Source organism: Salmo salar, chromosome ssa11, assembly GCF_905237065.1.
Source record: "Salmo salar chromosome ssa11, Ssal_v3.1, whole genome shotgun sequence".
Lineage (NCBI taxonomy): Eukaryota > Metazoa > Chordata > Actinopteri > Salmoniformes > Salmonidae > Salmo > Salmo salar.
Genome location: NC_059452.1, coordinates 73,528,796 through 73,553,652, shown reverse-complemented (window position 1 = coordinate 73,553,652; position 24,857 = coordinate 73,528,796). Strand labels below are relative to the sequence as shown.

The 24,857-nt window shown below is 46.7% G+C and overlaps 1 protein-coding gene across 3 annotated transcripts in view; it reads right to left on the bottom strand.

Annotated features, from left to right (window-relative positions):
• The window catches only part of LOC106563019 (tenascin-like), an 83,991-nt gene that overhangs the window by 10,229 nt on the left and 48,905 nt on the right, over nt 1-24,857 (bottom strand). For 2 of the 3 annotated variants that reach the window (XM_045689921.1, XM_014128210.2), the window contains 2 exons: nt 20,866-21,129; nt 15,785-16,060 (listed from right to left, as the gene is read on the bottom strand). In XM_045689921.1, the coding sequence (XP_045545877.1) occupies nt 15,785-16,060; nt 20,866-21,129 (540 nt within the window). The remainder of the gene's footprint in view (nt 1-15,784; nt 16,061-20,865; nt 21,130-24,857) is intronic. The other variant, XM_014128211.2, reaches the window with a different exon arrangement.

The window sequence follows — 24,857 nt, the reverse complement described above, 5'->3', positions numbered from 1 at the left end:
AGCAAAGGAAAGCACCTTTCTGAAAGAGATAACTTAAATTCGGTGAGGACCTGACTGCAGTAAACAAGGCAGCAAGGGAAAAGTTGTGGCCTCTCGTCTGACAGGCCCGAAATCAAGGAAAGGATGGACACTACAGGGGAATCTGAGCATTTTTCGTCGACAGGAAAATACATTTCACCTGGGTGATTTGATCCGTCAGTAGGCTAACAAGGTAACCCCTTCCCCAACAACAAACTGAGCGTTCTAGTTTTGAATTGTGCTGCTATTGTCTACAAGGTAAGACTTCTGTTAATACATTTATGAAGCAACTTTTTATAGAGAGGGTAGAGTCGAGATTGCATAGGATTTCCCTTTCTATTTTGTATATGTGGACTTGAAGTTTATGTCAATCAATGCCAGGGGGATACGAAACCTGCTGAAGTGGAAAGTTTTTCTTTTGTTTTATAAGGACTGCAGCACAGAAACACATTCATGCAAAGAGGACTATCACTGTGACATTTTCTTGGCCTATGGGACTAATCACTCAGCTGGGGTTACAATTTTACCACACCATTTCAATGGGACATTTTTGTTTCTTCAAATGGACACCAATAGACATTGGGTAGCAGCGGTCATCAACATATGGACAGATTATTTGTGTTGTGTAATGTATATGGATACTGTTCTAGTCCTCCAAATGACTTACTTACAGAGGCAATTGAGGAAATTCTTAAAAGCTTTCTGATAAATTATCCAGCCAGTCAGATTATAGTTGGTGGGGATTTTAATATGGTTAATTATAATGAGACTGATAGATTGCCCCATAGGCCTAACATTGGTGTGAGTATATTGGTAAATTTCTGTCAAAGCCCGGACATAATTGACATATGGAGAGTTAAAACCCCTGGAGAGAAACAATACACATGGAGTAATAGAGATCGTTCAGTACAATCAAGAATTGACTTGTGGGTGATAACCTCTAGCCTTGAGCCCAACACTGTAGAGGTAAAAATAGTGACTGCAGTCCTGACTGATCATAAAGTCATACGGCTGACTGTAAGAATGTGCATTAATGATGAAATATAAATCCTCTGGTGGTTATTGGAAATGTAATAACCCATTGTTATTTCATGATGATTTAATGTTTTTAATTCAAGAATCAATTAGATTTTTATTGGAATTTAGCTACCTCTAATGCAGAAATGTGAAATACTGGGAATTGCTGAAATTTAAAATCCGTTCAGCCTGTATTACTTGGAAAACGGCTTGCTTTAAGGAGGAGATTAGGTATCTGAGCCTTCTAAGTACATAGCTGATATCACAGATATTGAGCATCTTGATCTTAATGAGAAAGCTATTGTTTACAGACAGATTATTTCACTTATAATTCACTGTAACACAATTTCAGTGGGTCAGAAGTTTACATACACTAAGTTGACTGTGCCTTTAAACAGCTTGGAAAATTCCAGAAAATGATGTCATGGCTTTAGAAGCTTCTGATAGGCTAATTGACATCATTTGAGTCAATTGGAGGTGTACTTGTGGATGTATTTCAAGGCCTACCTTCAAACTCAGTGCTTCTTTGCTTGACATCATGGGAAAATCAAAAGAAATCAGCCAAGACATCAGAAAAACATTGTAGACCTCCACAAGTCTGGTTCATCCTTGGGAGCAATTTCCAAATGCCTGAAGGTACCACGTTTGTCTGTACAAACAATTGTACACAAGTATAAACACCATGGGACCATGCAGCCGTCATACCGCTCAGGAAGGAGACGTGTTCTGTCTCCTAGAGATGAACGTACTTTGGTGCAAAAAGTGAAAATCAATCCCAGAACAACAGCAAAGGACCTTGTGAAGATGCTGGAGGAAACAGGTACAAAAGTATCTATATCCACAGTAAAATGAGTCCTATATCGACATAACCTGAAAGGCCACTCAGCAAGGAAGAAGCCACTGCTCCAAAACCGCCATAAAAAAGCCAGACTACGGTTTGCAACTGCACATGGGGACAAAGATCGTACTTTTTTGAGAAATGTCCTTTGGTTTGATAAAACAAAAATAGAACTGTTTGGCAATAATGACCATCATTACATTTGGAGGAAAAAGGGGGAGACTTGCAAGCCGAAGAACACCATCCCAACCGTGAAGCATGGGGGGTGGCAGCATCATGTTGTGGGGGTGCTTTTCTGCAGGAGGGACAGGTGCACTTCACAAAACAGATGGCATCATGAGGAAGGACAATTATGTGGATATTTTGAAGCAACATCTCAAGACATCACTCAGGAAGTTAAAACTTGGTCGCAAATGGGTCTTCCAAATGGACAATGACCCCAAGCATACTTCCAAAGTTGTGGCAAAATGGCTTAAGGACAACAAAGTCAAGGTATTGGAGTGACCATCACAAAGCCCTGACCTCAATCCTATAGAAAATGTGTGGGCGGAACTGAAAATGCGTGTGCGAGCAAGGATCCTCCAAACCTGACTCAGTTACACCAGCTCTGTCAGGAGGAATGGGCCAAAATTCACCCAACTTATTGTAGGAATCTTATTGAAGGCTACCTGAAACATTTGACCCAAGCTAAACAATTTAAAGGCAATGCTACCAATACTTATTGAGTGCATGTAAACTTCTGACCCACTGGGAATGTGATAAAAGAAATAAAAGCTGAAATGAATCATTCTCTCTACTATTATTCTGACATTTCACATTCTTAAAATAACTGGTGATCCTAACTGACCTAAGACAGGGAATTGTTACTAGGATTAAATGTCAGGAATAGTGAAAAACGGAGTTTAACCTGTTATGGCTAGGGGGCAGTATTTTCACAGCCGGATAAAAAACGTACCCGATTTAATCTGATTATTACTCCTGCCCAGAAACTAGAATATGCATATAATTATTAGCTTTGGATAGAAAACACTCCAAAGTTTCTAAAACTGTTTGAATGGTGTCTGTAAGTATAACAGAACTCATTTGGCAGGCCAAAACCTGAGAAGATTCCATGCAGGAAGTGCCCTGTCTGACAATTTCTTGCCCTTCTTGATTATCTCTATCCATTACAGAGGATCTCTGCTGTTATGTGACACTTCCTACGGCTCCCATGGGCTCTCAGAAGGCGGCAAAAAGCTGAATCGTGGCTTTGCAGTCTCTGGCTGAAAAAAAAGTAGCGCGTTTGGGTAGTGGCTGGTTACAGTACTGTGAGACTCAGGCTCGTGCCCGCGTCGACCGAATGCTTTGTTTTCTTTCGTCTGTTTACCTAAACGCAGATTCCCGGTCGGAATATTATCGCTTTTTTACGAGAAAAATGGCATAAAAATGGATTTTAAACAGCGGTTGACATGCTTCGAAGTACGGTAATGGAATATTTAGAAATCTTTTGTCACGAATTGCGCCATGCTGGTGACCCTTATTTACACTTCGGATAGTGTCTTGAACGCACGAACAAAACGCCGCTGTTTGGATATAACTACGGATTATTTTGAACCAAACCAACATTTGTTATTGAAGTAGAAGTCCTGGGAGTGAATTCTGACTAAGAACACCAAAGGTAATCAAACTTTTGTAATAGTAAATCGGAGTTTGGTCAGGGCTAAACTTGGTCGGTGTCTAAATGGCTAGCCGTGATGGCTGGGCTATCTACTGAGAATATTGCAAAATGTGCTTTCACCGAAAAGCTATTTTAAAATCGGACATATCGAGTGCATAGAGGAGTTCTGTATCTATAATTCTTTAAATAATTGTTATGTTTTTTGTGAACGTTTATCGTGAGTAATTTAGTAAATTCACCGGATGTTTGCGGGGGGTATGCTAGTTCTGAACGTCACATGCTAATGTAAAAAAGCTGTTTTTTGATATAAATATGAACTTGATTGAACAAAACATGCATGCATTGTATAACATAATGTCCTAGGGTTGTCATCTGATGAAGATCATCAAAGGTTAGTGCTGCATTTAGCTGTGGTTTTGTTTTTTGTGACATTATATGCTAGCTTGAAAAATGGGTGTCTGATTATTTCTGGCTGGGTACTCTGCTGACATAATCTAATGTTTTGCTTTCGCTGTAAAGCCTTTTTGAAATCGGATAGTGTGGTTAGATTAACGAGAGTCTTGTCTTTAAAATGCTGTAAAATAGTCATATGTTTGAAAAATTGAAGTTTTCGGATTTTAGAGGAGTTTGTATTTCGCGCCACGCCCATCATTGGATATTGGAGCAGGTGTTCCGCTAGCGGAACGTCTAGATGTAAGAGGTTAAATGTATTTGGCTAAGGTGTATGTAAACTTCTGACTTCAACTGTATATAGTCAGTACTTGGCCTTAGCCCTGTGATGACATGGGACATTGCATTCTGGGAAATGCTATATTCATCTGGTTTCCTCAACCAGTTAGAATCAATAATATCCAGGACATAACTGCCAATCTCTCCCTCAGTGCCATTCCAGGAGATGGAGAAAGTCTCAGCTGTTAAGTAAGATATATACAGATTGACAACCGCTAGTTCGCTCACTAAAGGGAGAAACAGTTATTGGATTTCCAAATAAGCTAAAATGTGCAATACAATATGCCTATAATGTCACGCTGTTGGCTGTAACATACTCAATTATCTATTTAAGGTGATGAAAACAGATTGTAGATTATTTTGCATATCAAAGATATGAGAATAATAAGTGCAATTTCACATGGCACTCCCCTCCCACCTGCCATTCTTTATAGTCTTTGAATATATTGAAAAATGTATTACATTAACATTTTCATTTTGACAATACAACGGCAAGCTTTTGGGGGATGTGGTGAAGAATAAAGACCATGTATTGCAGTGTAACAAATCAGAACTGATCATAATGTGTCACGTGAATAATAATGACGTGTGGCATATAGGCGTATCATTCCAATTTGAGCCAGGTCAGGACCATCTTGTATTCTGAAATAGATGTGTAGCCTAGGTTTTGTTTAGTGCACAGACAAGACACAGAGGAAGACACTGACATTAACACAAACCGGGAGAGTGACAGATAGACAAAGAGTCGGAGAGAGAAAGAGGACAGGACAGGGAATCAATGACAGTAAAAGTTTGCTTCGGATTTGCTTGACGATTATGGTTGACAAAACTGTACCGTTGAATTCAGTGTAAAAATGTGACCAAGGCAAGGGTTTCCAACTTCAGTGCTGGGTGTGTAATGTAGGGTTTTGTTCCAGTACAGCACTAACACATCAGATTCAAATAATTAACTATTCACCTGTACTTAGTGCTGGACTGGAACAAAAGCAGGCAAGCCCACTAGCTCACCATGACAGGATTTGGATAATGTTTTGTTGTTGACATTTTTGGTTTTACGCCTCCTGACCAATTATGCTATTTATAATTTTTTTTGCAAAGATCTTAACTTTATTTGTACATAATGTTTCCGCCTTTGTTTAATTGGCAGAACAGAACGGCAGCTCTTTGTTCACAACAGCTGATGCACAATCTATAGTATTTTAGAAGTCTCTAGGTTCTGCTCGCCCGAGTTAGAATACCTCTTGATAAGCTATAGACCATTCTATTTACCAAAATAGTTTTCATCTATATTTTTCATAGTTGTCTATTTACCACCACAAACCTATGCTGGCATTAAGATTGCACTCAATGAGCTGTATAGGGACATAAGCAAATAAGAAAATGCTCATCCAGAAGCGGTGCTCCTTACAAGCAAAAACTTAAACAGGAAGTACAAGTGCTCAATACAGAAGTGGTCCAATGACGTGGATGCTAAGCGACAGGACTGTTTCACTAGCACAGACTTGTATATGATCCGGGATTCATTCGATGGCATTGAGGAGTTTACCACATTTGTCACCGGCATCATTAATAAGTGCATCATCGACGACGTCCCCACAGTGACCGTACATTCATATCACAACCAGAAGCCATGGATTGCAATCAACATCCGCACTGAGCTAAAGGCTAGAGCTGCCACTTTCAAGGATTGGGACACTAATCCAGATGCTGATAAGAAATCCCGCTACTGTCACGCTCGTCGTAAAGATGGGACCAAGGCGCAGCGGGAATGTGTGAACTCATCTTCTTTTATTAAAGAAGAAAAACCAAAACAAACACTTAATCAAAACAACGACGAGAAAACAGTCCTGTGAGGCACACAGCTACACTTATGGAACAACTACCCACAAAAACCCATGAAAAAACACCCCTACTAAATAGGACCTTCAATTAGAGGCAACGAGAAACAGCTACCTCCAATTGAAGGTCAAACCAATAAACTAAGCATAGAAATAGATAAACTAGACACAGACATAGAAATAGACTAACATAGAACATTGCCCAACAAACCCCGAAACACATTAAACAAACACCCCCTGCCACGTCCTGACCAAACTACAATAACAAATAACCTCTTTACTGGTCAGGACGTGACAGCTACGCCCTCCGACAAACCATCAAACACAAACCATCATGACAGGACAAAGATCGAATCCTACTATACTGGCTCTGATGCTTGTCAGATATGGCAGGCTTGCAAACTATCACGGAGTATTAACCTGTTGGGGCTAGGGGGCAGTATTTTCACGGCTGGATAAAAAACGTACCCGATTTAATCTGGTTACTAATCCTACCCAGTAACTAGAATATGCATATACTTATTATATATGGATAGAAAACACCCTAAAGTTTCTAAAACTGTTTGAATGGTGTCTGTGAGTATAACAGAACTCAAATGGCAGGTCAAAACCTGAGAGATTCCTTTACAGGAAGTGGCCTGTCTGACCATTTCTGGAACTTCTTTGCCATCTCTATCTTTTACAAAGGATCTCTGCTCTAACGTGACACTTCCTACGTCGTCCATGGGCGCTCAGAGCCCGGGAAAAAACAGAATGTCGTCATCCCAGCCCCAGGCTGAAACACATTATCGCCTTTCTCAAGTGGCCGATCAAGGGACTGTGGGCTTAGGCGCGTGACCTGGCCGCCCCGTCTTTGTGATTTTTTCCTCTGTTTGCCGAAAAGGAGATTCCCGGTCGGAATATTATCGCTTTTCTACGAGAAAAATGGCATAAAAATTGATTTTAAACAGCGGTTGACATGCTTCGAAGTACGGTAAAGGAATATTTAGAATTTTTTTGTCACGAAATGCGCCATGCGTGCGACCGTTATTTACCATTTCGGATAGTTTCTGGAACGCACGGACAAAACGACGCTATTCGGATATAACGATGGATTATTTGGGACCAAACCAACATTTGTTATTGAAGTAGAAGTCCTGGGAGTGCATTCTGACGAAGAACAGGAAAGGTAAGACCATTTTTGTTATAGTAAATCTGATTATGGTGAATGCTAAACTTGCTGGGTGTCTAAATAGCTAGCCCTGTGATGCCGGGCTATGTACTTAGAATATTGCAAAATGTGCTTCATCCGAAAAGCTATTTTAAAATCGGACATATCGAGTGCATAGAGGAGTTCTGTATCTATAATTCTTAAAATAATTGTTATGCTTTTTGTGAACGTTTATCGTGAGTAATTTAGTAAATTCACCGGAGGTTTGCGGGGGGTATGCTAGTTCTGAACGTCACATGCTAATGTAAAAAAGCTGGTTTTTGATATAAATATGAACTTGATTGAACAAAACATGCATGTATTGTATAACATAATGTACTAGGGTTGTCTTCTGATGAAGATCATCAAAGGTTAGTGCTGCATTTAGCTGTCTTCTGGGTTTTTGTGACATTATATGCTAGCTTGAAAAATGGGTGTCTGATTATTTCTGGCTGGGTACTCTGCTGACATAATCTAATGTTTTGCTTTCGTTGTAAAGCCTTTTTGAAATCGGACAGTGTGGTTAGATTAACGAGAGTCTTGTCTTTAAATAGCTGTAAAATAGTCATATGTTTGAGAAATTGAAGTAATAGCATTTCAAACGTTTTGAAAATCGCGCCACAGGATTCAACTGGCTGTTATGTAAGTGGGACGAATTCGTCCCACCTAGCCCAGAGAGGTTAAGGGAAACCTAGCTGTGAGGTGCCCAGTGACATGAGCCTACCAGACCAGCTTAATGTCTTTTATGCTCTCTTCGAGGCAGGCAACACTGAACCATGCATGAGAGCACCAGCCGTTCTGGACAACTGTGTGATCACGCTCTCCATAGCCAATGTGAGTAAGACCTTTAAACAGGTTAACATTCACAAGGCTGCAGGGCCAGACTGATTACCAGGACATGTACTCAGAGCATGTGCTGACCAACTGGCAAGTGACACCGATATTTTCAACTCCTCCCTGACCCAGTCTGTAATACCTTCATGTTTCAAGCAGACCACCAAAGTCCCTGTGTTACCAAGAATGCGAAGGTAACCTGTCTAAATGACTATCGCCCCGTAGCATTCACATCTGTAGTCATTAAATGCTTTGAAAGGCTGGTCACAACACCCTGGACCGAATCCAATTTGCATACCGCTCCAACAGATCCACAGATGACGGTATCTCTATTGCACTCCACACTGCCCTTTCCCACCTACAGTATGTGACAATGCTGTTGATTTACTACAGCTCAGCATTCAACACCATATTGCCCCCCAAGCTCATCACTAAGCTAGGGACCCTGGGACTGAACACCTCCCTCTGCAACTGGATCCTGGACTTCTTGATGGGCAGTCCCCAGGTGGTGATGGTAGGCAACAACACATCCCCTCAACACAGGAGCCCCTCAGGGGTTCGTGCTAAGTCCCCTCCTGTCCTCCCTGTTCACCCACGACTCTGTGGCCGCTCATGACTCCAACACTATCATTAAGTTTGCCGATGGCAGGACGGTGGTAGGCCTGATTACCAACGATGATGGGGCGGAGGTCAGAGAGCTGGCAGTGTGGTGCCAGGACAACAACTTCTCCCTCAACGTCAGCAAGACAAAGGAGCTGATTGTGGACTACAGGAAATAGACCCCATTCACATCGATGGGGCCTGTAGTGGAGCGGGTCGTGAGCTTCAAGTTCGTCGGTGTCCACATCACTAAGGATCTATCAGGGTCCACACACACCAACACAGTCGTGAAGAGCGCAAGACAAGACTTCTTCCCCCTCTGGAGGCTGAAAAGATTTAGTACCGCCCCTCAGATCTGCAAAAAGTTCTACAGCTGCACGATTGAGAGCATATTGACTGGCTGCATCAACGCTTGGTATAGCTACTGCTTGGCATCCGACCACAAGGCACTACCGAGGGTAGTGCGTATGCCCCAGTACATCACTGGGGTTGAGCTCCCTGCCATCCAGGACCTCTATACCAGGCGGTGTCAGAGGAAGGCTCTAAAATTGTAAAATACTCCAGCCACCCAAGTCATATACTGTTTTCTCTGCTACCGCATGGCAAGCAATACTGGTGCATCAAGTCTGCAACCAACAGGACCATGAACAGCCTCTACCTCCAAGAAAAAGGTTGCTAAATAGTTAACCAAATAGCTACCTGGACTATCTGCATTTACCCTTTCTGCACTAACTTTGACTCATCACATACGCTGCCTCTACTGTTTGTTATCTGTTACTTTATTCCTAGTTATATGCACATATATACCTCAATTATGTTGTACCCCTGCACATCGACTCAGTACTTGTACCCTGTGTATATAGCCAAGTTATCGTTACTCATTGAGTATTTATTATTACTTATATTATTACGTGTTTTACTTTTCTATTAATTCCCTATTTTCTTTCTCTCTGCATTGTTGGGAAGGGTCCGTAAGTAAGCATTTCACTGTTAGTCTCCACCTGTTGTTTATGAAGCATGTGACAAGTAAAACCTGGATTTGTTGGTGAGATAGCACATTGCCAAACCCAAGCAGGAGAGCCATTCAGCTGTAATGTTAATAACATGGGTGGGTGATAATGTTAGAAGACACTCCATGCCTTAGGAAGAGTTTGATGACAAGGGAAAAGGAAAGCTCTTATATGGCACTCATGCAGCGCAGGGGACACATTCGCAAAGTTAATTATTAAGCAATAAGACAATACGTTGCAGTTTTTGTTGCACTGTAGTTGTCATGACTTCCGCTGAAGTCGGTCCCTCTCCTTGTTCGGGCGGTGTTCGGTGGTCGACGTCACCGGCCTTCTAGCCACCGCCGATCCACTTTCCATTTTCCATTTGTTTTGTCTTTGTCTTACATACCTGGTTTCAATTCCCCAATTACTTGTTCTTTATTTAACCCTCTGTTCCCCCATGTTTGTTTGTGAGTAATTGTTAATTGTAAATTGGTCCGTTATTGTGGGCCCTCTATATTTCTTTGTATTTATGTATTTTGAGTATAATACGTTGATTTCTCATATCTGCTGTCCTGCGCTTGACTCTCTACACCAGCTACACACAGGACCATTACAGAATTACTCACCTGAAATGGAGTCAGCAGGAGCAGACGGCCCCCCTTTCTCGGTCGAAGAGCGCGTCCAGCAGCACGCGACCTTGTTACAACGTATGGGCACCGCCATGGATCGCGTGCTGCAGACGATGGATAGATGGGAGAAAGAAGGAGATTTTCCAACGTCTCCACCAGCCCCACTATAGCAGGCTCCACGGTCCACCCCTCCTTCACACGGTCCCAGCGGGATCCAGCTCGCACTCCCGAGGGAGTATGATGGGACGGCTGCCGGATGCCAGGGGTTCCTACTCCAGCTGGAGCTCTACCTGGTGACCATCCACCCGGCTCCTTCGGGACGTGAGAGCGTGTCCGCCCTCGTCTCCTGCCTCTCAGGCAAAGCCCTGGAGTGGGCCAACGCCATATGAAATGAAGGAGACACAGCGTTGGACCATTACACAGAGTTCACCCGCCGCTGTCGGGCAGTGTTCGACCACCCGCCTGAGGGTTGAGCTGCGGGTGAACATCTGTTCCACCTGAGGCAGGGGACGAGGAGCGCGCTGGATTTTCCTTTGGACTTCCTGACCCTGGCCGCCAGCGCGGGATGGAACGACAGGGCCCTGATTGATTACTACCGTGCAGTCTGCACGAGGACGTGCGTCGAGAGTTGGCCTGCCGAGACACCACCCTCACGTTGGACCAGCTGGTGGACCTGTCCATCCGGCTAGACAACCTGCTGGCCACCCGCGGACGTCCAGATCGGGGCCCGTCAGTTCCATCCCCGATCAGACGCCCATAGAGCTGGGAGGTGCTGCACTTAGGGCGACCGGAGGAGGGGTCATTCCCTGCACCATCTGTGGCCGCAGAGGGCACACTGCTGGTCGGTGAAGGGGGGGGGTTCCTCAGGGAGTCGAGGCAGCAGGCAGGGCACTATCGTGTCACCCTAGGTGAGTCGGCACCAGGCTCACCCAGAGCCCCCTGTTGCTCACATGTATGTGTTTATTCAATTTCCTGAGTTTTCCCCGCATTCCCAGCATAAGGCGCTCATAGATTCAGGCGCAGCTAGGAAGTTTATTGACCGTTCATTTGCTCATAGTTTAGGGATCCCCCTTGTTCCTGTGGATATGCCATTCCCTGTGCACGCCCTAGATAGTCGACCATTAGGGTCAGGGCTGATTAGGGAGGCCAACGCTCCACTAGACATGGTTACGCAGGAGGGCCACAAGGAGAGAATCAGTCTCTTCCTTATTGATTCTCCTGCGTTTCCCGTGGTGCTGAGCCTACCCTGGTTGGCCTGTCATGACTCCACTATTTCGTGGCAACAGAGGGCTCTCAAGGGGTGGTCACGAGAGTGCTCGGGGAGGTATGTAGGAGTTTCCATCGGTGCGACTACGGTGGAAAGTCCAGACCAGGTCTTCACTGTGCGCATCCCCTCAGAATATGCCGATTTGACTCTCGCCTTCTGCGAGAAGAGGGCGACTAAATTACCACCCCATCGACGGGGGGATTGTGCGATAAATCTCCTGGTAGACGCAGCACTTCCCAGGAGTCACGTGTATCCTCTGTCACAGGAGGAGACGGCGGCTATTTAAACATATGTCTCCGAATCCCTGGGGCAGGGATACATTCGGCCCTCCACTTCACCTGCCTCCTCGAGTTTCTTTTTTGTGAAGAAGGATGGGGTCTGCGCCCGTTAATTGACTATTGAGGTATCAATCAGATTACTGTGAGGTACAGCTACCCTCTGCCTCTCATCGCCAGTGTGATTGAGCCAATGCACGGGGCGCACTTCTTCACAAAATTGGATCTCAGGAGCACTTACAACCTGGTGCGTATCCGGGAGGGGGACGAGTGGAAGACAGCATTTAGTACCACCTCAGGGCACTATGAATACCTCGTCATGCCGTACAGGTTGATGAATGCTCCATCAGTCTTCCAGGACTTTGTTGATGAGATTTTCCGGGACCTGCACGGGCAGGGTGTAGTGGTGTATATCGACGACACTCTGATATACTCCGTTACATGAGCCGAGCATGTGTCCCTGGTGTGCAGGGTGCTTGGTAGACTGTTGGGAGCATGACCTGTACGTCAAGGCTGAGAAATGTCTGTTCTTCCAACAGTCCGTCTCCTTCCTAGGGTACCGCATTTCCACTTCAGAGGTGGAGATGGAGAGTGACTGCATTTCAGCCATGCATAATTGGCCGACTCCCACCATGGTAAAGGAAGTGCAGCGGTTTCTAGGGTTTGCCAACTACTACCAGAGGTTTATCCGGGGTTTTGGTCAGGTAGCAGCTCCCATTACCTCACTGCTGAAGGGGGGACCGGTGCGGCTGCAGTGGTCGACTGAGGCGGACAGGGCTTTTGGTCACCTGAAGGCTCTGTTTACCTCGGCTCCCGTGCTGGCTCATCCGGATCCCTCTTTGGCGTTCATAGTGGAGGTGGATGCGTCCGAGGCTGGGATAGGAGCCGTGCTCTCTTAGCGCTCGGGCACGCCACCAAACCTCCGCCCCTGTGCTTTCTTTTCGAAGGAGCTCAGCCTGGCGGAGCGAAACTATGATGTGGGGGACCGGGAGCTGTTGGCTGTTGTCAAGGCTCTGAAGGCGTGGAGACATTGGCTTGAGGGGGCTAAACACCCTTTTCTCATCTGGACTGACCACCGCAATGTGGAGTACATCCGGGTGGCAAGGAGACTGAACCCTCGCTGGGCAAGGTGGCCATGTTCTTTACACGTTTTGTTTTCACTGTGTCCTACAGACCAGGTTCCCAGAACGCTAAGGCAGACGCACTGTCCCAGATGTATAACACAGAGGAGCGGTCCATGGATCACACTCCCATACTTCTGGCCTAGTGGCACCGGTGGTGTGGGAGCTGGACGCGGACATCGAGCGGGCGTGACGCACAGAGCCCTCTCCTCCCCAGTGTCCAGCTGGGCACCTGTACGTTCTGTCTGCTGTCTGCGACCGTTTGATCTATTGGGCCCACACGTCACCCTCCTCTGGTCACACTGGCATCGGTCGGACGGTGCGTTGCCTTAGTGGGAAGTTCTGGTGGTCCACCTTGGCCAAGAACGTCAGGGTTTATGTTTCCTCCTGCTCGGTGTGCGCCCAGCGCAAGGCTCCCAGGCTCCTGCCCAGAGGGAAGTTACAACCCCTACCCGTTCCACAACGGCCGTGGTCGCACCTGTCGGTGGACTTCCTGACGGATCTTCCTCCCTCACAGGGCAACACCACGATCCTGGTCGTTGTGGATCGGTTTTCTAAGTCCTGCCGTCTCCTCCCTTTGACAGGTCTCCCTACGGCCCTACAGACTACGGAGGCCCTGTTCACTCACGTCTTCCAGCACTACGGGGTGCCTGAGGACATAGTCTCTGATCGGGGTCCCCAGTTTACGTCCAGGGTCTGGAGAGCGTTCATGGAGCGTCTGGGGATCTCGGTCAGCCTCACCTCAGGTTTTCACCCCGAGAGTAATGGGCAGGTGGAGAGGATAAACCAGGATGTGGGTAGGTTTCTGCGGTCATATTGCCAGGACCGGCCGGGGGAGTGGGTGGCGTTCATCCCCTGGGCAGAGATGGCCCAAAACTCACTCTGCCACTCCTCCACTAACCTCTCTCCCTTCCAGTACGTACTGGGGTATCAGCCGGTTCTGGCACCTTGGCATCAGAGCCAGATCGAAGCTCCTGCGGTGGATGAATGGTTTAATGGCTCGGAGGAGACCTGGGACGTCGCCCATGTGCACCTGCAATGGGCAGTGAGGCGGCAGAAGGCGAGCACCGACCGCCACCGCAATGAAGCCCCGGTGTTCGCACCGGGGGACCGAGTCTGGCTCTCGACCCGAAACCTGCCCCTCCGCCTGCCCTGCCAGAAGCTGGGTCTGCGGTTTGTGGGGCCATTCAAAGTCCTGAGGAGACTGAACGAGGTATGCTACATGTTACAGCTTCCCCCAGATTACCGTATTAATCCCTCGTTCCATGTGTCTCTCCTCAGGCCAGTGGTGGCTGGTCCACTCCAGGAGTCTGAGGTGCGGGAGGTTCCTTCACCCCCTCTGGACATTGAGGGGGCCCCGGGATATGCTGTTCGAGCCATCCTGGACTTGAGGCGTCGGCGAGGGGCCTTCAGTACCTCATGGAGTGAGAGGGGTACGGTCCGGAGGAGAGATGCTGGGTGCCGGTGGAGGACGTCTTGGACCCTTCGTAGCTGCGGGAGTTCCACCGTCTCCATCCGGATCGTCCTGTGCCTCGTCCTCCGGGTCGTCCCCGAGGTCGGTGTCGGCGCGCGGTCAAGGGGGGGTACTGTCACGACTTCCGCCGAAGTCGGTCCCTCTTCTTGTTCGGGCGAATTTTGTCTTTGTCTTACACACCTGGTTTCAATTCCCTAATTACTTGTTCTTTATTTAACCCTCTGTTCCCCCATGTTTGTTTGAGAGTAATTGTTCATTGTAAATCGGTCCGTTATTGTGGGCTCGCTATATTTCTTTGTATTTATATATTTTGAGTAAAATACGTTGATTTCTCATATCTGCTGTCCTGCGCTTGACTCTCTACACCAGCTACACACAGGACCATTACAGTAGTTGGAATAAACAATGTTTCACAAACCCCACCCCTCCACCTTAAACAGTGTCTATTCGTCCTTATACCATCAATCCCCCCCATCCTCATAGACTGAGTCATTAACTTTGATAGCTCATTTGCCTGTTGGAGTCATGCCTTAACTGAGTGACCAGAACATCCCAGGTTACTCAGCCGCTCTGTCCACTCAGTTAAGGCATGACTCCAGCAGGCAAATTAGCTATCAAAGTTAATGACTCAGTCTATGAAGATTGGGGATGTTGATAGTATAAGGATAAATGGACGCTGTTTAAGGTGGAGGGGTGGGGTGTTGGTTGTTTGCTTTTGCATTTATTGCAGCACATAAAAACTCACCACAATACATCTAATGGGAGGAGGGGAGGGCTTCATGCACGAAATGTGAGGATGGGGCAAGGAGAGACAGGGTCAGGTTGGTCACTTGCGGGCAGCTTGCTTGTTTTGGTTAAAGGGTCTGTGTGGGTGATGCCCAGCACCCTGCCCTGTGGTGACAAGACTGACACAGTGGCCGGAGGGTAAGAATGGCACATGGCATGGTGTTGTTAGAATGGAACATTGTCATTGGTGATAAAATGCAAACCCTTCAATTTATGTCAGTGATCTCGCTTGCTTGCTAGGTACAATGCTGTGAATGCTTAAGTGTGAAAGGAAACAGGCCGAGGTGTGTGTGTGTGTGTGTGTGTGTGTGTGTGTGTGTGTGTGTGTGTGTGTGTGTGTGTGTGTGTGTGTGTGTGTGTGTGTGTGTGTGTGTGTGTGTGTGTGTGTGTGTGGCTCACCACAGATCCCAACTGGAATAGAAAAAAACTGGTCAAAAGGCACAGGGAAGAAAGATAAAAAAAAGAAGAAAGAAAGAGCGATAAGGACAGAACCCTGGGGGACACCTCCATTCGCAGGTACCTGTAGTGACTTCGGTATACACCGGCTCCTGGAAGGAGCCCTTGTGGAGCCCGTACAGGCCAATCCTATACGAGGTGTTAGGACTCAGGCCAGAAATGCCCAGGCTGAAGGCATCACCAGACAAGGTGAGGTTCTCGCTCTCTAAACCTTCCTGTAAGTTTGTCACCTCAATGACAAAGCTCTCAAACTCCCCGTCCTCGGGAGTCCAGGACACATTGAAGCTGTCCCATGTCACGTCAGAGACTGTGAGGTTGGCCACCACAGGCCTCAGGTCCTCTAGCAGAGAAACAAATCATGGTAGAGTCAATTAAATATATAAGTGAAATATATCCTAAATACACTGCTCAAAAAAATAAAGGGAACACTAAAATAACACATCCTAGATCTGAATGAATGAAATAATCTTATTAAATACTTTTTTCTTTACATAGTTGAATGTACTGACAACAAAATCACACAAAAATAATCAATGGAAATCAAATTTATCAACCCATGGAGGTCTGGATTTGGAGTCACACTCAAAATTAAAGTGGAAAACCACACTACAGGCTGATCCAACTTTGATGTAATGTCCTTAAAACAAGTCAAAATGAGGCTCAGTAGTGTGTGTGGCCTCCACGTGCCTGAATGACCTCCCTACAACGCCTGGGCATGCTCCTGATGAGGTGGCGGATGGTCTCCTGAGGGATCTCCTCCCAGACCTGGACTAAAGCATCCGCCAACTCCTGGACAGTCTATGGTGCAACGTGGCATTGGTGGATGAAGCGAGACATGATGTCCCAGATGTGCTCAATTGGATTCAGGTCTGGGGAACGGGCGGGCCAGTCCATAGCATCAATGCCTTCCTCTTGCAGGAACTGCTGACACACTCCAGCCACATGAGGTCTAGCATTGTCTTGCATTAGGAGGAACCCAGGGCCAACCGCACCAGCATATGGTCTCACAATGGGTCTGAGGATCTCATCTCGGTACCTAATGGCAGTCAGGCTACCTCTGGCGAGCACATGGAGGGCTGTGCGGCCCCCCAAAGAAATGCCACCCCACACCATGACTGACCCACCGCCAAACCGGTCATGCTGGAGGATGTTGCAGGCAGCAGAACGTTCTCCACGCCGTCTCCAGACTCTGTCACGTCTGTCACGTGCTCAGTGTGAACCTGCTTTCATCTGTGAAGAGCACAAGGCGCCAGTGGCGAATTTGCCAATCTTGGTGTTCTCTGGCAAATGCCAAACGTCCTGCACGGTGTTGGGCTGTAAGCACAACCCCCACCTGTGGACGTCGGGCCCTCATACCACCCTCATGGAGTCTGTTTCTGACCGTTTGAGCAGACACATGCACATTTGTGGCCTGCTGGAGGTCATTTTGCAGGGCTCTGCTCCTCCTTGCACAAAGGTGGGGGTAGCGTTCCTGCTGCTGGTTTACTGCCCTCCTACGGCCTCCTCCACGTCTCCTGATGTACTGGCCTGTCTCCTGGTAGCGCCTCCATGCTCTGGACACTACGCTGACAGACACAGCAAACCTTCTTGCCACAGCTCGCATTGATGTGCCATCCTGGATGAGCTGCACTACCTGAGCCGCTTGTGTGGGTTGTAGACTCCGTCTCATGCTACCACTAGAGTGAAAGCACCGCCAGCATTCAAAAGTGACCAAAACATCAGCCAGGAAGCATAGGAACTGAGAAGTGGTCTGTGGTCACCACCTGCAGAACCACTCCTTTATTGCGTGTGTCTTGCTAATTGCCTATAATTTCCACCTGTTGTCTATTCCATTTGCACAACAGTATGTGAAATGTATTGTCAATCAGTGTTGCTTCCTAAGTGGACAGTTTGATTTCACAGAAGTGTGATTGACTTGGAGTTACATTGTGTTGTTTAAGTGTTCCCTTTATTTTTTTGAGCAGTGTAGATTTTTCACATCATATTATATTGTATATCCCATATACAGTATGTTATATTGACATTTTACATCAACTATACAATGTATTGCAGGGATTAAACTGTGATGTGTTTCAGCAGAACTTTTGATGACACGGAACACATGAATACAAAGACAGGTGGATGAATCAGAGGATGTATGAAATTAATACGGATGGGATGGGATGGAGAGAGCGAGATGACCGATGGCTATGGATGTCTATAGCAAAGAATCACTGCTATGTGTACCTGTATTGACATAAGCATAAAGAGGCAGAGACTGCTCCCCCTCCAACTTCCCATACAAGGAAACCTAATATCATGTCCCAGGGGACAAGCCTTCTATTTGGGCTGTCTTGGCACTTCCTGGTACCTTGGTCACATGAAATTGTGCCATCCCTGACAGAGCATTCACCTCCACCAAAAACCTATCAATGGCTTCATCTGGGGTTGACCAGGCAGTCCCCTAGAATCTCCAGGCTGGAGCCCTCTGGTTCAGGTTCAGCCCCAGAGAGGAGGTCCCCTGTGGAGAACAGAGATGAAGATGGAGGCCCCTCTGTGATCAGAGGAGCCAGGGGAAGGACTGTTGGATGAACAGCTCCTGTGTCAGGAGGCTGTTTTGCCTGAGGACTTTAGACATTCAGAGCGACTACATCAGGAGAGGTAGTCTTGGGTGCTTAATCAAAGTACATCCAAAAGGATTAAAAGTGTAACCTGTAACCTCTAGAGGGCAGAAGAAAAACAAAAAGAGTGGTTAACCTGTGTGAAGAAGATCTGGATAGAAGAAATAACTGGTGGAGTAAAAGCTGAAACATAAATAGCCACACAAACACAATGATTGATTACAGTAAGAAAAGGTTCATTACCTTTTGTCTAACATCCTCCTACTGAGGTTTGGAAGTGATAATTCTGCATTTATCACCATTTTCTCTCTATGGCACTGTGCAGGTTCCTTTGTTGTCAGGGACCATAAACGTCCACATGCATCAGAGATCTACGTTTACACTGAGCAGCTAATGCATTAATGGCCCCTGAACGAGGGCCATTAATTTTTGAAGGTTCCGAGTAGTCCACCGTAGTGACAGTACCCAGTACACTTCAAACAGATGAAGAAGCCATGCACTGCCAAAGTTATCCTATGGCTTTGTCTGCGTTCCGATATCTAGACATACAGTAAGCACTATGTGGTATGCTAATGTCGATATTGCAACAGGACCCTGGTCAAACACCATGGGGTTCAATTTGAGAGTCTTGTTGCTGCAGGTCCTGTACAGTTGGTTCAAGATGCAAAGTACACTATAACATTATTCTTCGCAAGTAATACCATGAACATCTGTGGATGAAAATGCAATGTGAATGGGGTGCAAGCAATGACAGTGAAGTTGATGGATTTTTCAGAACTTGGCATATACCTACAGAGAGCAAATGGTTGCTTTTAAAATTGCTAATGAAGGAGTAAATTGGTGTGCAAATGTAGTCTAATCAACTTTTCTGAATGCCATGCTGATTTGCAGGGAAACAGTGGTTGTGTCCACTGAAATAGCCATTCCGGGGAAGACAGGTTTTCTTAATGCATTATCTCTTCAGCTAAGGTGACAACTTTTCTATTTTCACAAGGTGTTTTTATACAACCCATACATATTATTGTTGCTGACATTAAGTAAAAAATGATGCCCTGCAAATTACAGCATTTACAGTCACGGTATGCATTGCTATATTTGCTATTACCAATTGTAGTAATATCCTTCATCTGAATTTCTATGGAATAGAAATGGCATGGATTTCTCTTCATAGTTTGAAAGCAACACTCTCTGTTTTAGGAGTGCCATCCTCAGCATGCAAGAAGTGACTAGATGGAATGAAGCCAAATGGCCATTTTGTAAAGAATTGCCATGCGTACTGTCTGCTCCATTGCAGTTTAAAATTGCAATACCATCATGCAAAACATGAAAGGCTTGATTTTGAACTTCACAACTCTTTCGTTCAAATCCTAACTTTGTTATCCAGGTAGACTTAAAATGAGAGATCTTTCAACAACAAAGGGATATCTATCATACTGAAGGCATGCAGCCCAAACGAAAAGCACACAGTATACCTGTAACTGTGACTGCTTCAACTGTCAAGGATCTTTGCTTCCTCCATATTCTGTGGATTCCCTCAGTCCTCGAATTCTAGAACCGGTGGCATCTCCACAGAGATGGACCTCTTTTAATACCCATAATCCCAGAGTGTCTCTACATTCTACTATATAACTATCATAGACAACATGTGCCTTTGGTTCCCACGAGAATTCAAATCCTTTGGACGTTACAACTGAGACCGTCAGATCTGCCAGCTCATACACGAGCTCAACCCCATCCCTGAGATCTGTCGGTCTGGGTCCGTGGCGTCTAACGACACAAAGCTAATGATATTGTCCTCCGAACATATGAGAGTGGTAAACTCAGGGACCGGGTCGGCTAAATAAAATGTGAAAGATACCTCAACAGAAACAAAAATGCACAAATTCAGATAAGGGAGCTTTTACAGTGCAGTCTTACTGTACTGTAACCTCAGTGTCTTACCACACTATTAACCTCTGTTTCTTACTACACTGTTAACCTCAGTGTCTCACTGCACTGTTAACCTCAGTGTCTCACTGCACTGTTAACCTCAGTGTCTCACTGCACTGTTAACCTCAGTGTCTTACTACACTGTTAACCTCCGTGTCTTACTGCACTGTTAGCCTCAGTGTCTTACTGCACTGTTACTGTTGACGGCAGTACTGTCCATTTCTGCACCCCAATTAAAGTAAGTTATAGCCTACATCTTCCGGACCGTTACCCGCAGTAATTCCACATTATTCTGTCAAATATTGGTATGTATCTGAGAAAGAGCTTGTGTTCTGACATATGTTTGGATTGGTGAAGCTATTACATCCCAAGCCAGAGCAGACATCTTTCTTTATGTTTCTCTTGGGATTATAAAATGCAATTCAAAACTGTTAGCGGGTGCAAAAGGATCCTTACATTTAGCACTCAGCATGTTGAAAGTTTCCCACCTGATACTATGGTTTAATCAATGCCTGAAACAGAACTAAAACTATTTTCTTTACGGATCACCCACACATATTTGTGCCTTGCAATATGAGGGTGGAGTCAGTTGTAGAGATCCTGTTTGAACCCTCACCTGTAGATGCGGACAGGGTTACGGGAGTGCTCTTCTTTGAGCCCCTCTCAGCGACCAGGGTAATGGTGTACAGCATGCCGGGGGTCAGGTTGGTCAGGACGTAGGTGGTGGCAGTTCCAGGGACCTCCACCTCCTCCCTTTGACCGTCCCTGGAGATGTACACCAGCCTGTAGATGGTGATCTTGGCTCTGGGCCTCCTCCACACCAGGGTCATGCTTGTCTCTGTGGACTCGCTCACTTCCAAGTCCCTGGGCCCATCGAGATCTGTGGAGGAAAGTGCTCAAGTTTTCAATCAGAAATGATCAAGCTTTTAGTAAAACTCATAGGATAGTGAAAGGCAGAACATAATTTTAGTGTTTCAAACGTGGATAGAACAGTTCTTTCATATTTCATTCTCTTCTATCATATCTGCTCCATGTAGTCCTGAGGTTTTAACTTTTCTTTTTACAAGTTTCTTTGCCAAACCACTTGGAAAGATCAGAACCTTCAAAACCACCAATGTTTGCCTCATATTGCCTCATATTGTTGCCTAACTTTCACTACCTACATCCTGACTAAACACCTCCCTCTGCAACTGGATCCTGGACTTCTTGACGGGCCGCCCCCAGGTGGTAAGGGTAGGTTACAACACATCCGCCACGCTGATCCTCAACACAGGGGCCCCTGAGGGGTGCGTGCTCAGTCCCCTCCTGTACTTCCTGTTCACTCATGACTGCACGGCCAGGCACGACTCCAACACCATCATTAACTTTGCAGATGACACAACAGTGGTAGTCCTGATCACCAACAACGACGAGACAGCCTACAGGGAGGAGGTCAGAGACCTGGCTGTGTGGTGCCAGGACAACAACTTCTCCCTCAACGTGATTAAGCCAAAGGAGATGATTGTGGACTACAGGAAAAGGAGGACCGAGCACGCCCTCATTCTCATCGATGGGGCTGTAGTGGAGCAGGTTGAGAGCTTCAAGATCCTTGGTTTCCACATCACCAACAAACTAATATGGTCCAATACACCTGTAACGTCCGTTGTTGGAATGAGACCAAGGCGCAGCGTGGGTTGGGTTCATCATATTTTAATATAAACGGTGAACCAGCAAAAACCAAAACAAGAAGTAACACAATGAACGAAAAGTTTCGCAGGCTTCTCACAGCAATGCAAAAACAACTTCCCACCCCAGACAGGTTGAAAAAGGGCTACCTAAGTATGGCTCCCAATCAGCGACAATGATGTACTGATTGAGAGCTGTCCCTGATTGAAGGCCATACAAGGCCAAAACACAGAAATACAAAACATACAGTGGGGGAAAATAGTATTTGATCCCCTGCTGATTTTGTACGTTTGCCCACTGATAAAGAAAGGATCAGTCTATAATTTTAATGATAGGTTTATTTGAACAGTGAGAGACAGAATAACAACAAAAATATCCAGAAAAACGCATGTCAAAAATGTTAGAAATTGATTTGCATTTTAATGAGGGAAATAAGTATTTGACCCCCTCTCAATCAGAAAGATTTCTGGCTCCCAGGTGTCTTTTATACAGGTAACGAGCTGAGATTAGGAGCACACTCTTAAAGGGAGTGCTCCTAACCGCAGCTTGTTACCTGTAAAAAAGACACCTGTCCACAGAAGCAATCAATCAATCAGATTCCAAACTCTCCACCATGGCCAAGACCAAATAGCTCTCCAAGGATAGTAGGGACAAGATTGTAGACCTACACAAGGCTGGAATGGGCTACAAGACCATCGCCAAGCAGCTTCGTGAGAAGGTGACAACATTTGGTGTGATTATTCGCAAATGGGAGAAACACAAAAGAACTGTCAATATCCCTCTGCCTAGGGCTCCATGCAAGATCTCACCTCGTGGGTTTGCAATGATCATGAGAACGTTGAGGAATCTACCCAGAACTATACGGGAGGATATTGGCAATGATCTCAAGGCAGCTGGGACCATAGTCATCAAGAAAACAATTGGTAACACACTACTCCGTGAAGGACTGAAATCCTGCAGCGCCCGCAAGGTCCCCCTGCTCAAGAATACATATACATGCCCGTCTGAAGTTTGCCAATGAACATCTGAATGATTCAGAGGACAACTGGTGAAAGTGTTGTGGTCAGATGAGACCAAAATGGAGCTCTTTGGCATCAACTCAACTCGCCGTGTTTGGAGGAGGAGGAGGAATGCTGCCTATGACCCCAAGAACACCATGTCCACCGTCAAACATGGAGGTGGAAAGATTATGCTTTGGGGGTGTTTTTCTGCTAAGGGGACAGGACAACTTCACCGCATCAAAGGGATGATGGACGGGGCCATGTACCGTCAAGTCTTGGGTGAGAACCTCCTTCCCTCAGCCAGGGCATTGAAAATGGGTCGTGGATGGGTATTCCAGCATGACAATGACCCAAAACACACGGCCAAGGCAACAAAGGAGTGGCTCAAGAAGAAGAACATTAAGGTCCTGGAGTGGCCTAGCCAGTCTCCAGACCTTAATCCCATAGAAAATCTGTGGAGGGAGCTGAAGGTTCGAGTTGCCAAACGTCAGCCTCCAAACCTTAATGACTTGGAGAAGATCTGCAAAGAGGAGTGGGACAAAATCCCTCCTGAGATGTGTGCAAACCTGGTGGCCAACTACAAGAAACGTCTGACCTCTGTGATTACCAACAAGGGTTTTGCCACCAAGTAATAAGTCATGTTTTGCAGAAGGGTCAAATACTTATTTCCCTCAATAAAATGCAAATCATTTTATAATATTTTTGACATGCGTTTTTTTCTGGATTTTTTTGTTGTTGTTATTCTGTCTCTCACTGTTCAAATAAACCTACCATTAAAATTATAGACTGATAATTTCTTTGTAAGTGGGCAAACGTACAAAATCAGCAGGGGATCAAATACTTTTTTCCCCCACTGTAGATAGGGAACATAGAATGCCCACCCCAACTCACGCCCTGACCAAACCAAACTAGAGACATAAATAGGAACTCTAAGGTCAGGGCGTGACAGTACCCCCCTCCCCCCAATAGTGCGGACTCCGGCCGCAAAACCTAAACCTATAGGGGAGGGTCCGGGTGGGCATCTTTCCGCGGTGACGGCTCAGGGGCGGGACGCAGACCACTGGCTCACCCCACTTTGGTGGCGCCTCTAGAGCGGGGTCCCTCGCCGCCGACCCCGGACTGGGGACCCTCACAGCGAGCCCCGGCCTGAGGGCGACTCCGGCTGCGCTGGACTGGCGGGCGACTCCGGCTGTGCCGGACAGGCGGGCGGCTCTGGCGGCTCCGGACTGGCGGGCGGCTCTGGCGGCTCCAGACTGGCGGGCAGCTCTGGCGGCTCCGGACTGGCGGGACGTGCAGTAGGCCTGGCTCTGGGCGCAGCCACAGGATTCACCAGGCTGGGGAGACATGCAGGAGGCCTGGCTCTGGGAGCAGGCACAGGACTCACCAGGCTGGGGAGACAAGCAGGAGGCCTGGCTCTGGGAGCAGGCACAGGACTCACCAGACTGGGGAGACATGCAGGAGGCCTGGCTCTGGGCGCAGGCACAGGATAGACCGGGTCTTGAAGACGTACTGGAGGTCTGGAGCGCACAGCCTGCACAACCCGTCCTGGCTGGGTTGTAACTGTAGCCCTGCCCGGACGGAGTGCTGGCACAGGGTGAACTGGGCTGTGCTGAGGACTGATGGCTACGTGCGGGGCCTAGGAGACGCACTGGTGGCCAGATGTGCTGCACAGGCATACTCCTTCCTGGTTGGATGCCCACTCTAGCACGGCACTTGCGGGGGGCTTGTATCGACCGCACCGGACTGTGCGTGTGGATGGGAAAGACCGAGCATAGCACGGTGCTCTCCACGCCAAACGCTCCCCATAATAAGCACGAGGAGTTGGCTCAGGTCTATTGCCTGACTTAGCCAATCTCCCCATGTGTCCCCCCCAAATTCTTTTGGGGGCTGCCTCTCGGGCTTCCTTGCCAGCCCTGTTCCCTCATACCGTTGCCGTTGGTCC